The sequence below is a fragment of the Alosa pseudoharengus genome, unplaced genomic scaffold (genome assembly GCF_046254945.1).
Source record: "Alosa pseudoharengus isolate Yale_2024_CS ecotype anadromous, Long Island Sound unplaced genomic scaffold, YU_APseudo_1.1 YU_APseudo_1.1_scf_29, whole genome shotgun sequence".
Classification (NCBI taxonomy): domain Eukaryota; kingdom Metazoa; phylum Chordata; class Actinopteri; order Clupeiformes; family Clupeidae; genus Alosa; species Alosa pseudoharengus.
This window is the reverse complement of record NW_027468715.1, coordinates 1-14,745: the sequence shown is the minus strand read 5'-3', so window position 1 is coordinate 14,745 and position 14,745 is coordinate 1. Positions and strand designations below refer to the sequence as shown.

The 14,745-nt window shown below is 37.1% G+C and overlaps 1 protein-coding gene across 1 annotated transcript in view; it reads right to left on the bottom strand.

The window, feature by feature from the left end:
- agmo (alkylglycerol monooxygenase) overlaps window positions 1–14,524 on the bottom strand; it is a gene marked incomplete at its 5' end in the record, with an annotated part of 124,832 nt that extends 110,308 nt beyond the window's left edge. The window contains one exon of the mRNA XM_076262447.1: window positions 14,394–14,524. Within this exon, the coding sequence (XP_076118562.1) occupies window positions 14,394–14,524 (131 nt within the window). The remainder of the gene's footprint in view (window positions 1–14,393) is intronic.
- Window positions 14,525–14,745: the final 221 nt, after the last annotated feature.

Genomic DNA, 14,745 nt, shown 5'->3' with positions numbered 1-14,745 from the left:
AATTAAAAGCTCAAGAAAAAAACTTCATGCACTTCTAAGGAATTGAACCCTGGTCTCCCACATGATGTCCTGCTGCTTAACCACTTGAGCTAGTCTTGCCACATCAGCAATGCTATCATCAATGTTCATGTTACTGAAACGTTTTGTTGCTAGGCAATCATATACAAATGCCTCCAGTTTTATCGCGATTTTCAGACTAATACCTGAAAAACTAATGTTACGACCCCCTGTGCCCTCCTCAGGCCATCCCATGTCAGTGCACGGGCGGGGTTGGACCTGGGGAGGTTAATTGGTAATTGGGTGCACCTGTAACCAGGTGCTGCAATATTAGGGGCTGTCTTCTTTTTCCCATTAGGCACTTTTCTTCTTTCATTTATAGGCACCTATTTTGACTTTTTCTTGCACTGGCACTTTTCACTCTCCTTTATTCTAGATCTCTCTACTTCTCTCTTTTCTTAATCTACTCATTTAGTCTCTCACATAATCTACTGACACTTACATTGCATCCACACACGCACGTCACTTCTCCAATTCATTTTGAGTAGATTTAGACTTTTTCTTGCACTGGCACTTTTCACTCTCCTTTATTCTAGATCTCTCTACTTCTCTCTTTTCTTAATCTACTCATTTAGTCTCTCACATAATCTACTGACACTTACATTGCATCCACACACGCACGTCACTTCTCCAATTCATTTTCCTCTAGAGATCTTGTATTTGGGTAACGTTGCTTTGCGTTGATTTAATAAATTATTATTTGCTTTGAAGCTTGTTGTCCGTGTCCCTCTTTATGTTTCGGTCTGGTAACGAGCTGGCCGTAACACTAAAGATTGTAGACATTAACTGAACAAAGATTACAGCAATACACCACAACTTTGTCATTAGACATGTTATCAAAACATATTTTTATGCTCAAACGATCTTAGTTTATAAAAGTTTGCTCTTAGAGCAGCCTGGACGAAGTCAGACATGTTTTCTAGGTTTCTGAGTCCTAAATAGACCAATCAAAATCCTTGTTCCGCCTTCTTCATTTGCATGCAAGTGCGACATTGAGCACTAGTTAACTAGTGGCCAATGTTACGTCCCACTAGTTAACTAGTTGCACAAAATGCCAGCCGTTTGTGTATTTATTCAAATTCCACTAGTTTACTAGTGTGAGGGGCATTTTTCTCCTGCTAGTTCATTATGGACAGTGTTTTGTCCTCACTAGCTAACATGTAAGGCTCAAAATGCCCTCTATAAGCTAGTGAAAGGCATTAATAATGCAGATATGCTCACTAGTTAACTAGTAAGCATATCCTGTTCCATTACTAGTAAACTAGTAAGGCCAAACATGTCAACTAGTTAACTAGTGAAGGCCAATGTGTCACTAGTTAACTAGTAAGAGTACCTTTTGCATTACTAGTGAACTAGATAGCTCCAAAAACAGCCACTACTAGTGTGTGTCTTGTGTGCACTAGTTAACTAGTGAGCTGCTTCACTGCCACACATGCAAACTAGTGAGACTTAAATTGTTCCACTAGTTAACTAGTGGACAAAAATGGTCAGCTTGTTTGTGTTTTTAGGTGTAACTAGTTAACTAGTGAACAAAATATGCATGCCACTAGTTAACTAGTAAGGCCCACAACACCCTCACTAGAAAAACGAGTGGGTATTTTGGCCTTTACATGTTAACAAGTGACCATTTTGGCATCTCACTAGTTAACTAGAAAAGCATTTCCTGAAGGAAATATAGTGCATGAAAATGCAAAAATATGATGAGTTCATATGGTTAAATTATTTGCTTGGTAGATAAGGTTTAATATAGTTGGAATGACTGAACAGTTAAATAGGTTGATAATTAAAATGGTTAAATTATTTAGGCAGATAGTTGACGATAACTAACAGTTGGAATGGCTCCAATGTTTGCTAGTAGTTATGCTAACTATGTTAATAAAGATAATAATGCTAACCAAGTTACTATGCTAACTAGCATGCTAACAATGTTAAAATGTTAACTATGCTAACCATATGACTTATGAGCTAATCATTTTTAGTAGTTATGATAACTATGCTAATTAACATGCTAACTATGCTAACCATGTGACTTAGTTAACTTAGCTAATCATTTTTAGCAGTTTTGAAAAAAATGCTAACTAGCATGCTAACATGCTAGCATGCTAACTATGCTAACCACGTGACTTAGCTAACTTAGCTAATCATTTTTAGCAGTTTTGCTAAAAAAACTAACTAGCATGCTAACATGCTAACTATGCTAACCATGTGACTTAGCTAACTTAGCTAATCGTTTTTAGCAGTTTTGCTAAAAATGTTAACTAGCATGCTAACATGCTAGCATGCTAACTATGCTAACCATGTGACTTAGCTAACTTAGCTAATCGTTTTTAGCAGTTTTGCTAAAAATGCTAACTAGCATGCTAATTAGCATGCTAACATGCTAGCATGCTAACTATGCTAACCAAGTTACTTAGCTAACTTAGCTAACTAGCTACAGTGGGTAGGAGTCATAGTTGATGACAAGTAACAGTTACAATGGCTGAACAGTTAAAAAGTTCAGTAGTTTAAAGGGTTAAATTGTTTAACAGTGAAATATTGTAGTGAGGACTTTTATTTTGAAACAGTTTTTGGCAGAGGAAGCAGTTGAACAGGATGTGTAGTCTTAATAGGGCCAGTTTGTATGCTTAAAGCCTGAGAATGGCAGTTGGGCCAGCTGGCCTGAACACCTGCCATAAGATTCTAATTGCTGTGATGTCATAAAGGGCAATGTTAAGTCAATGGGAAAATTTTGATAGTTTTTAATTAATAGTTTAAAAAGTATAAAAGTTACAAAGTTGAAAAATACAAAGCCCACATGTCCTAATTAAGACCTACGCGTCAATGTTTGAATGAAGTTTCTACGTTAAACGGTTGAAGCTGCATTAACTGCGTTAGAAGAAGAGGAATAATAAGAACTAGAAAAGCATTTCCTGAAGGAAATACAGTGCATGAAAATGCAAAAAATATGATGTAAAATATCATACAGAGTAAAAACAAACTATATTGGTTGCTAGGTAGATGAGGTTTAATATAGTTGGAGTGACTGAACAGTTAAATAGGTGGATAGTTTATATGGTTAAATGATTTGCTTGGTAGATAAGGTTTAATATAGTTGGAATGATTGAACGGTTAAATAGGTGGATAATACTTAACTTAGTTAACTTAGCTAATGTTTTCATTTTTAGTAGTTATGCTAACTAGCATGTTAGCAATGCTAACTATGTTAACCATGTGACTTAGCTAACCTAGCTAATTAATTTTATCAGTTTTGCTAACTATGCTAAAGTAAAATGGTTAGCATAGTTTTGCTAAAAATGCTAACTAGCATGTTAACATGCTAGCATGCTAATTATGCTAACCATGTGACTTAGCTAACTTAGGTAATCGTTTTTAGTAGTTTTGTAAAAAATGCTAACTAACATGCTAACATGCTAGCATGCTAACTATGCTAACCATGTGACTTAGCTAATCATTTTTAGCAGTTTTGCAAAAAATGCTAACTAGCATGCTAACATGCTAGCATGCTAACTATGCTAACCATGTTACTTAGATAACTTAGCTAATCAATTTTAGCAGTTTTGCTAAAAATGCTAACTAGCATGTTAACAAGCTAGCATGCTAACTATGCTAACCATGCTAACTAGCTACAGTGGGTAAGAGTCATAGTTGATGACAAGTAACAGTTACAATGGCTGAACAGTTAAAAAGTTCAGTAGTTTAAAGGGTTAAATTGTTTAACAATGAAATATTGTAGTGAGGACTTTTATTTTGAAACAGTTTTTGGCAGAGGAAGCAGTTGGACAGGATGTGTAGTCTTAATAGGGCCAGTTTGTATGCTTAAAGCCTGAGACTGGCAGTTGAGATCCAGGTGGCCCGAACACCTGCCATAGGATTCTAATTGCTTAACGGCTCTATTGTGATGTCATCAGCCCATGTTAAGTCTATGGGGAAATTTTGAACAGTTTTTAATTAATAGTTTAAAAAGTATAAAAGTTACAAAGATGAAAAATACAAAGCCCACATGTCGTAAGTAAGACCTACGCAACGCAGTTTGAATGAAGTTTCTACGTTAAACGGTTGAAGCTGCATTAACTGCGTTAGAAGAAGAAGAAGAAGAAGCCTAGGAAGAACAGTACAGTGCATTTTCATGCACTGTAATAAGAAGCCTAGGAAGAACAGTATAGTGCATTTTCATGCACTATAATAAGAATAAGAAGAAGAAGCCTAGGAAGAACAGTACAGTGCATTTTCATGCACTGTAATAAGAAGAAGAAGCCTAGGAAGAACAGTACAGTGCATTTTCATGCACTGTAATAATAATAATAATAATAAAATGCCTTGGAATAACAGTACAGTGCATTTTCATGCACTGTAATAAGAAGAAGCCTAGGAAGAACAGTACAGTGCCTTTTCATGCACTGTAATAAGAAGAAGAAGCCTAGGAAGAACAGTAGAGTGCATTTTCATGCACTCTAATAAAATGCCTTGGAATAACAGTACAGTGCATTTTCATGCACTGTAATAAGAAGCCTAGGAAGAACAGTACAGTGCATTTTCATGCACTGTAACTAGTGGGGCTGAAATGGCCTTCACTAGTTAACTAGTGGGCATTTTGGGGCACACTAGTTAACTAGTGACACTTTTTGCACCTCACTAGTTAACTAGTCAAATGGAAATTGCCATCACTAGTTCACTAGTGGGTGTTTTGGTGCACACTAGTAAACTAGTGACACTTTTTAAACTTCACTAGTTAACTAGTAATTTGTGTCTTCACTAGTTAACCCTTTCGTGCCCGTGCCGAACATTCCATTTTTGGTGCTGGATGACCTCCTTACACAAAACCTTATTACTTGAGTATAATACAATAATGGGGTATACATACCATTGTAATCAGAAGGATCAGTTCTATCAAATGATGTAAAATACATATGGTAATGTTGATACAGTAATGAACAGTCTTTGAAAATCCTCTCCAAATGTATACCGAAATTTGTTAAAATTTAATTTCATTCACATAAAGATTAATTTTCATCATATTTCTATACGAGATAGAGAAAAATATAGAGTGTATGACATGTTCAGCAAGCCGTGGGCTATTAAACAAAAAAGACTGAATTGGAATATTATTAACCTTTCAAAAGTTATGATAAATTTAGTGATCAGTGTAAAAAAATGCAGGAAACGATTTAGAATGTTGACAGAATTCACATTCTCTTTCTCACCAAAAACATAAATATGCATAAAAACTAATAATGAAGTCAGACACAATGGTTTAGATTTATTTGGTCCATAAGAATAAACCATTTATTTGTATATAAGCAAATGCTACAGTCAATAATAATGATATATAAAAGAAAAACATGTACCTTACCAGTAATACAGGAAGTAAGTATACTGTATATTTATTGAAGATCAATTCTGAATAGAGACATAAAATACATTTGATTCAACAAATACAACTTCCTTATAAAATTAGTGTAATATGAAAATGATATACATCTATAAAATGTATTATTTATGAAAAGCTAGGAATACAATCAACTTCAACAACACTCAAAAATCAATGTGTTCTAAACATTTGAAAGTGGATTACATAGAACAAGCCTGCCACATATACACACAAACTCACACACACACACACACACACACACACACACACACACACGCACACACACACACACACACACACAGAGGAGGATAGGGAAAGGTGGGGTGGGGAACCTGAAGGTTAAACACAGAAGACCTATGACTCATAACGAAACGCATCCCCTTCTGTAGAATGCCAAATCTGACAGCAATTTTGTTTACCAAAAAAACAAAGTCACCTACTGCTAAACTCCAGGCCATACAAGCTACTTTAGTGCTATTATGTATTGTTTTTATAACAAAGCCAACTATTTTTCTTTGGCTCCTGCTGTACAGGAATATGTACTTGATGAAAAGACGACAAAATAGTAGTTGGAGCAGCTGAAGGCGAGGCTGAAATTTTGACAGAAATGCCTGCCAGCTGTTGTGATAGATTTTCTGGCTGTAGCTACCAAACCTAGGTTCAACACCAGATTCTGCATTGCCAAACTTGAAATAAGGGCTGCACGATATTAGGAAAACATGCGGTATGTGATAACATTATTGAGTACTGCGATAACGATATAACTTGCGATATTTAAATATTTAATGTTTTTCTCCACCTCATGTTTTTCTCCAACCTCATACGCTGCGCATCCCACGTTATTAGGCTACCGGCATGCCAAGTGCAGCAGAAAGTGAAAGTAAGGGGCACATCGCACAGTCCAACGAAGTAGGCTAAACAACTTTTACAAATAACGAATCCTGATTACCTCTCTGCTGCTGTCTGGGGCTTTTGCTAAATGCAAATCATGAAATACAAGCCTTACAGTGAAAGACAGATATCTTCTGATCCTATAACGATAACGAAAGAAATTGTTTATTTTAACACAGTGGAGAAGGACGCATTTGGCGTTGTGTTTGTAACACGTCATCCTTAATAAAACCAAAATATTTCCATAGAACTGACATGCTTTTCCTTTTAGTCATCAATTCCTCTTCACCTAAGTGTAACCTACCTCGCTCGATCTTCGGCCATCACGACATTAGCTCCTGCCTCAACACCTAAAACACCACACACCTAAACTGGTAGGGGACGGGCTTCTAGGGCAGCATGACAGCATCGGTTTGGTAAAATATGTTGACATTCAGAATGTGAATACACCATAGACTGTATGGAATGCGCACGGCACAGAAAATGTATCGAAATTTATTGAAAATTAAGTAATCTTTGCGGTATGTCCATCGCAAATGTTGATATCGCGATAACGATAGATTTTAGATATATCGTGCAGCCCTACTTGAAATAATAAGAAACTACTGACAACGGCAATGTCAATGGAGAAAAAGTGTACACAATATGTATTTCTCATTCCCTCCCTGATCCCTTCAGAGACTTGGTTCCCCAGTAGCAATGGATATTAGGGAGGGAAGTGAAGTCCCATGTCAATGATCAATCCCAGAAAACTGTGAAACTCTTCTGGGGTCTCTTCGTCCCATGCCCCTGCACTGTGTGTTTGCATACAACGGCCTACTAAGCACAACCTCCCACCCGTTCCGGTTGGTAAAACTAAGTTACAGGTTCACCGTGCCATTCTAAAAGAAAAAATAGCAAATTATAATAGAGCTATTCGGAATGAGAGAAGGAACCACTTCTCTAAGGTAATTGCTGAAAACAGTGGAAACTCTAGGGTGTTGTTCTCTACCATTGATAGGCTATTGCATCAAACACCTTTTGATACACTCAGTCAGGCATCCTCTCTAAGATGCGAAGAATTTGCAGACTTCTTCGAAAACAAAGTAATTTCTATAAGGGAGGCTATTGGTAATACAAGTAATATGTTTGATAGTACACCCAAAAACAGCCCCCCAAAATTAAGGTCCTTTAGCACTATTACTCAATCTGAGCTTGGTAAAATTATAACTCAAACCGGCTCCTCAACATGTGTTTTAGATCCAATCCCTACTAGATTCCTCAAAAAACTATATGATAGCTTAGCTCCCTTTATTCTCAAGGTAATAAATACCTCATTAGAAACAGGTATATTTCCAACTGCTTTTAAAACCGCTGTTGTGAAACCTTTACTTAAAAAGTCAAATCTTGACCATACCAATCTGAGCAACTACAGGCCTATATCAAATCTACCGTTCCTGAGCAAAGTACTTGAAAAAGTTGTTTGTAATCAGTTAAATACCTTCCTCAACGAAAACAGTATCCTTGAAAAATTCCAATCAGGTTTTAGATCAAATCACAGCACAGAAACGGCTCTAGTAAAAATAGTCAATGATCTCAGACTGGCTACTGACTCAAACAAAGTCTCAATCCTTATTCTTCTGGATTTGAGTGCGGCATTTGACACCATTGATCATAGCATCCTAATTCACCGCCTTGCGAAGTGGGTGGGTCTCTCTGATAATGCTCTAAACTGGTTTCAAACCTACATTACTGGCAGAGATTTTTATATCAGTCTAGGAGATCATGTATCTGAAAAACATGACTTGCCTTTTGGTGTGGCCCAGGGGAGCTGCCTTGGTCCCCTGCTATTTTCCCTATATATGCTTCCATTGGGAAATGTCATAAGTCAGCATAATGTAAACTTCCATAGCTACGCAGATGATACCCAATTGTATATTTCTGTGGAGCCAACTAACCCAGATGGCCTTTGCTCCCTCACTGCATGCCTAACCTCCATTAATCAGTGGATGAGCAAAAATTTTCTGAAACTAAATGATGACAAAACAGAGGTACTTTTGGTGGGACCAAAACTAAAGCGAGATATTGTTCTTAGTAATCTGGGGAACTTGGCACACCAGGTCAAACCAAAAGTAACAAGCCTCGGTGTCATCTTAGATGCAGAGTTAAGTTTTAAGCCCCATATCAGTAAAGTTACTCAAACAGCCTATTTCCACTTGAGAAACATTGCCAAAGTGCGGCCCTTTTTAACTCAACAAGATGCAGAAAAACTAATTCACGCCTTTATCACTAGCAGGTTAGACTACTGCAATGCACTTTTCACTGGTCTTCCCAAAAAACATCTAAAGAAATTGGCACTCATACAGAACTCTGCGGCTAGACTTTTAACTAAGACTAAGAAGAGAGAACACATCACCCCTGTGTTGGCTGAACTGCACTGGCTCCCTATTTCCTATAGAATTGATTTTAAGGTTATGTTAATTACTTACAAAGCTCTGAATGGCACAGCACCTTCATATATCTCTGAGCTTTTAATATCTTATCAACCACAAAGGAAACTTAGATCATCCAATTCTAATCTTTTAATCGTACCCAAAGTGCTCCACAAACAAAGTGGAGAAGCTGCTTTTATCCATTATGCCCCCAAACTATGGAACACCCTGCCTCTGTACATCAAGCAGGCGAGTTCAGTAAATATTTTTAAAAAAGATCTGAAAACATACCTGTACAGGAAAGCTTTTAGTTAACTCGTCTTATCGTGTAGACTACTTTTTCAGATTATTCTACATCTGCTGCTATTGGAGGGCGCAGCCAGCCAGAAGCAGATGGGCTCCCCCTATTAAGTCAGGTTCTGCTCAAGGTTTCTTCCTGGAATATGGGAGTTTTTCCTTGCCACAGTTGCCATATGGCGTGCTTGTGGGGGGTAAGAGGGTTAAGGCTGCCAGTCTTATGACATGTCATTTTCTATATTTTTGATATGTTGCTGAGTGGATCATAAACGGCCCCAGCAATGAAGAAATGTGATTGATAATGACTGACTGACTATTATTTTGTTACATGCTTCAAATGTAAAGCACTTTGAGCTGCATTCTGTGTATGAAAGGTGCTATACAAATAAAGCTTATTATTATTATTATTATTATTATTATATGCCTGGGACAACAACATATAAAAAAACAACATAACAAGTCTATTTCACAGTGTTTTAGTGGCAGTCTACACCACCCTACGCACGCCACCTAAATCTATACCTTCTTCCTCCATCCTCACATGGTCTTCAACATTGTGAGTGCAAGCTCATCAGCAGTCAGCTACCTCTTCAGGCCTGCAAGGAGGTCTGTGTAGGTCTTGTCATCCTCCATCTGAAACAACAGTAAAATCATACAAATGTAATACCTTTATTAATTTAAAAAATAAAATCACAAAACTACAGATGCGTGCGTGTGTGCACATACATACACAAGAAGAGGTAGCCTAAACTATTGAAGCATTCTGAGTAACTCAAAAATATTTAGAAGTATGAAAAGTCATTTTATTACACATGGGTTTAGCTACCCTAAATCTGATTGCCTGGCTGGCATTAAGATAAAGACAGATTACATTTCACCTAGTAACTGCTGAAATTCAATAATGACATTTCTGACATAATATGTGATTTCACATCATGTTTTCTATAACTACATATTGAGAAGAGCAGAATATCAAGTCATGCCATCTTAGAAAATGTTGAGACAAGCACGTCTGATGTTTGTCATTTAGAAGTTAGCAAGGTAAAACAGTTCACTACAAACTGCCTAGCGAGGTAACAACCCGAGGAGAGGCAATAAGTTAATTAGCACTAAATTTCTAACAGAATCCGTGATTTCACATCTTGTTTTCTACAACAACATATTGAGAGGAGTAAAAATATCGCTCAACTTATTTCATGTAAGAGAACGCAACTTAAAAACACGGCGCCCATTGATTTATTCAGCTTTGGTATGCTATACTGACTTGCCAATATAATGCTTACATAACAAGCAAATTGGTACTAGAAAACAAACTTACTTACAGGTTATATACTAACAGGTTTTTAAATGAAATTGTCAAATGAAAATAACTGATATCAAAAGCAAACGAGAATACTGCAAGCAGTTCAGAGTAATGCAGCTAGCTAAAGTTACATGACGATGCACTTAGCCCCCGCTATGCCATAATGTTGACGCTGATGAGAAAGCATATTACTGTCAAATAACATGATTTTATGACTACCAATTAAGATTAACTATAACTAGAAACTATGTAAAAACATATATTACCTCAGTTTATCCAGCTGTGTGGTTTCCAGTCGAGGTAAACTCCAACGAAGTGCAGGTGGCATCTGGCGGTCCATGTCAAAATGTACGACTGAAGTGAAAAGTTTTTTTCACGACTCATCTTCAAGTATCCAAAACATTTCGCGCCATAAACTCCTTAACCAATCATATCAAATTGAAGCTTATGTTGTCAGCATTACGGGGAAGATTTCAGAAATAAAATCAGGCATTGGACAGCTGAGATATTAGATGATTGGTCATAGTTAAAATTTTAACGAAGTTAGAACGGTCGGGCTTGTAAGGGTTAACTAGTGAGCAGTTCTGCCTTCACTAGTTTACATGTAAGTGTCACACTGAAGCCACTAGTTTACTAGCTAGAGTACCTTTGGCCAGCATGTTAACTTGTGTGACACATGCAAATGTTGTGGGTGGGATTTCATGAAATTCTGCACTGTGATTGGTTGTCATGTTCTATTTGGACATATGGAGCCAATAGAAAGCCTCAATTTCCAGAATTCTCCGCCTCATAATTTGAATTCTGCGCCACTAGCTGACTAGTGTGAATTTTGTCTTGAACTAGTTTACTAGTATACATTTATGACCTCACTAGTTAACTAGTTTGGACAAATGATGCATCAACTAGTTAACTAGTGAGCCTACTGCCATCACCTAGCTAGCTAGTAAGCCATGTATGGTTCACTAGTTTACTAGTGACATTGACCTACTGCAACTAGTTAACTAGTGATGTGTTTTGCCTTCACTAGTAAACATGTGCACATTTTTGGCTGTCACTAGTTAACTAGTGAGACCCAAAAGCCTTCAATTAGCTGACTGGTATGCATTTTGGCCTTTACTAGTTAACTAGTAGGCCAAACTAGGGACATTTCTGGCTCTCACTAGTTAACTAGTGTGCATATTTTGGCCCTCACTAGTTAACTAGTTCACAGAAACATGGCTCACTAGTTAACTAGTTGACAAAAATGGCTTACATGTACATGACCATTATTTCCATATTTTACACAAAATTTGCAAACCTCTTAGGCTTATAGGCTATACGTTAATGTTGCTGACATGTAAACATGGGTTTCATGTTTTTTTGATACTTTATTTCTAAATTCTGGTAAAGTGGTGCTTCTCCTGTGGCGCAACAGGTTAATGCCTACACATTGCTGTTTCACGCAAGTAAGCAAGCTGATCTGATGTGTTGGCCTTTCTCAGCTGGCTATTGTGATGGAAATAAGATGTCTATTCAGTGGATTAAGGGGAGGGGAGGTGTGGTGTATTAGCACCTGAAGCACAAAAGCTGTCAATGGCAACAGATTGTGCTTGAGATTCACATCTAGAAACTCTTTAGCGCACATAGCCTAGGCTATAGCCTAGTTGTTACCGTTTCATCATGGCTTTTGGTGAGAAACAAATAGTTTGCAACAGCACACACTGAACTTGAATCAAACATTATTTAGAACACAGCAGATCAACCGTCTGCTTTCACTTTTGAATGAAGTTCCAGGCCTTGCGTAGTGAAAAAAAAAGAAAACACACCGTATGCCCAACAAGTAGCCTGTGCCCAAATTTAATAGCCGAGTTGCAAAGGCTTCTTATTTAACTTTGACGGTAATAATGTTGAAAGATGTCAGGCCTGGAAAATTGAAAAAATTGAAAATTGAAAAATGGACAGTGGCCTGGAAGTTAAGTTCGACATCGCAATAAAACTGAATCGAGTCAAGGCTACGGAATGATTTGATAACGTGTTGGTCATTTGTGAAGAGACACATGGATAATGCTGATATTGTTCATCTTAAATTAAAAAAACTGCAGTGTTATTTATTCAATATTTATAATCTAGCCCATTCTTTCTTCACATTCTTTCTTCTCAGATGCACGCGCTATGCACAAATACCTGACATCTGAAATGTGAGTCATGCAACATTTGTTTGGCTGTTAAAAATAAATGTAAAATAATAAACAGTAACAGAAAATAACAATAATAAACAGTCTCAAATTAACTCAAACTACGTTCAAGTTGCAAGTTTAAGAAACCAACTTTTAAAATGTTCCCTGAACCCCCACTTATATAAGTAAGTATAAGTATATATACTCTTTTGATCCCATGAGGGAAATTTGGTCTCTGCATTTATCCCAATCCGTGAATTAGTGAAACATACTCAGCACACGCTCGGGGAGCAGTGAGGGGTAAGGTGCCTTGCTTAAGGGAACTTCAGCCGTGCCTACTAGTCGGGTTCGAACCGGCAACCCCCGTCTAACCAGTAGGCCACAGCTGTCCTAATTCACTCAACTTAGGCAAAGTGTCCCCAAATAATTAGAATCAATAGGTGTTGGAAACAGTGACTCATGCGCATTTTATTTATGCGCATTACCACGGATGTTCGTCACTAATTCGCATGAGTTGGATGGAAACATGCTTACAGAAAGAGTTGGCCTAGTTGAGCAGAAAGCAGTTAATACAGGTGCAATCAGTATAATTGGCTCTGTGAGTGGGCCTAGTTGAGCAGCTGGCAGTTGATACAGGTGCAAATCAGTTTGATTAGCCCATTGTGATGGCATAGTGCCAATGCAAAGTCTATGGGGAAAATAAGATTGATTTATGTTAATCTCAAAAAGTATAACGTTTACAAAAACGAAAAATGCATCCCTCAAGTGTCCTTTTCAAGACCTACGTTACAAAGTTAGTACGAAGTTTCTATGTTAAACGGTTGAAGCTGAATTAGACACAGAAATTTGGTGGGAATAATAATAAGTCGTCGACTTCGGATAACAGAACAGTGCATTTTCATGCACTGTAACCATTAAAAAAGACATGGAATTTAGTCTGCATGGTTTGTAGATGATACATTTCTGTGACAATTGGATGAATAACCTCAAACAAATTCATTTTACTTTCACTTTTATTCTTAATATTTTGATTACACTTTACTTGACAGTATCAACATGAGTGACATGACACACTCATAAATGTTTATGACATAACACTTCTGTTAAGCATCATTCTGTTTTGTCATAACAAATTAGGGTTAGGATTAGGATTAGGGTTATAGGTTAGGGTTAGGGTTACAGGGTTCATGTGTCATGACAGTGTCATGTCACTCTTATGTCGGTAACTGTCAAGTAAAGTGTTACCGATATTTTTTTGTTTGTTTTTTAATGAGGGTTATTGAAACATGGTATGTCAGTAGATGTCAATTAGTGAAAATGCAGAGGACTCCAGAGATTATGACAAATTGATTTTTACTGTGGATCAAGCTCTTTTGTGTCTTTTGAGATAACTGTGAAAACATCAATTTGATTAACAGCACTACTTTGGGGCCAGTGTATGCCATTCCATGCCATTCCAAGTAGCATGTGAGGTTCCCAACCTGCATTTTGGCCTGACAGTTCCTGCTGCCTTTTAGCCTTTTCTAACTGATGAAAACAAAAACAATAGGGTTACATTAGGGTACCCCTAATGAGTAAAATGTTGGCCAGGAACCTGGGACCTCCGGGAAATCATGGAGCAGTTCTAATCAATGGAGAATCCTTGGTTTCATCAGCAAAGTTCAGCTACTAAACAGTTTTACAATTACAAAAATTAAGAAATTCTAATGTTTGATCAATTTACTTGAAATTTTCTAAAATTTGGTATGTTTCCGAAGAATATTGTGATATTTTTTATAACATCATCCCATTTTTAAAGAACTCACAGGCACTGGACTGCAGGTTTTCTACAGGAATTGACATAGTTGTGTCTGGGAAAGCACTTGTGTTATTAATTTCATTAGTGTTTACATTAGTAAAATAAAACATACTTTGGCAAACGTGACATCATGCCAGCAGAGAGTGAGGTGACTTCATCATTCAGGCTGAAGATAAGACCTCCTGTCTTGAGCCAGCCCATCAGTAGTTCAAGCAACATCAGGCTAATGAAAAATGGGGTTGCCTGGAAGACAGATGAAGAGACAGATTTAACAAGTTAAAGGAGAAATCTGGCAAATTTTCACATAGATCTCCGTTTTTGGGCTATTTATTATAGGTTTGGTTGATTCCTTGTTAAGATTGTAATATGAATATAATTTTGAATAATGAATAATGAATATTGTTAGCTCTGAATGAAGAAATAAAGCCATTGAAAAATGTCTTTACAAAAAGCACAGTGAATGT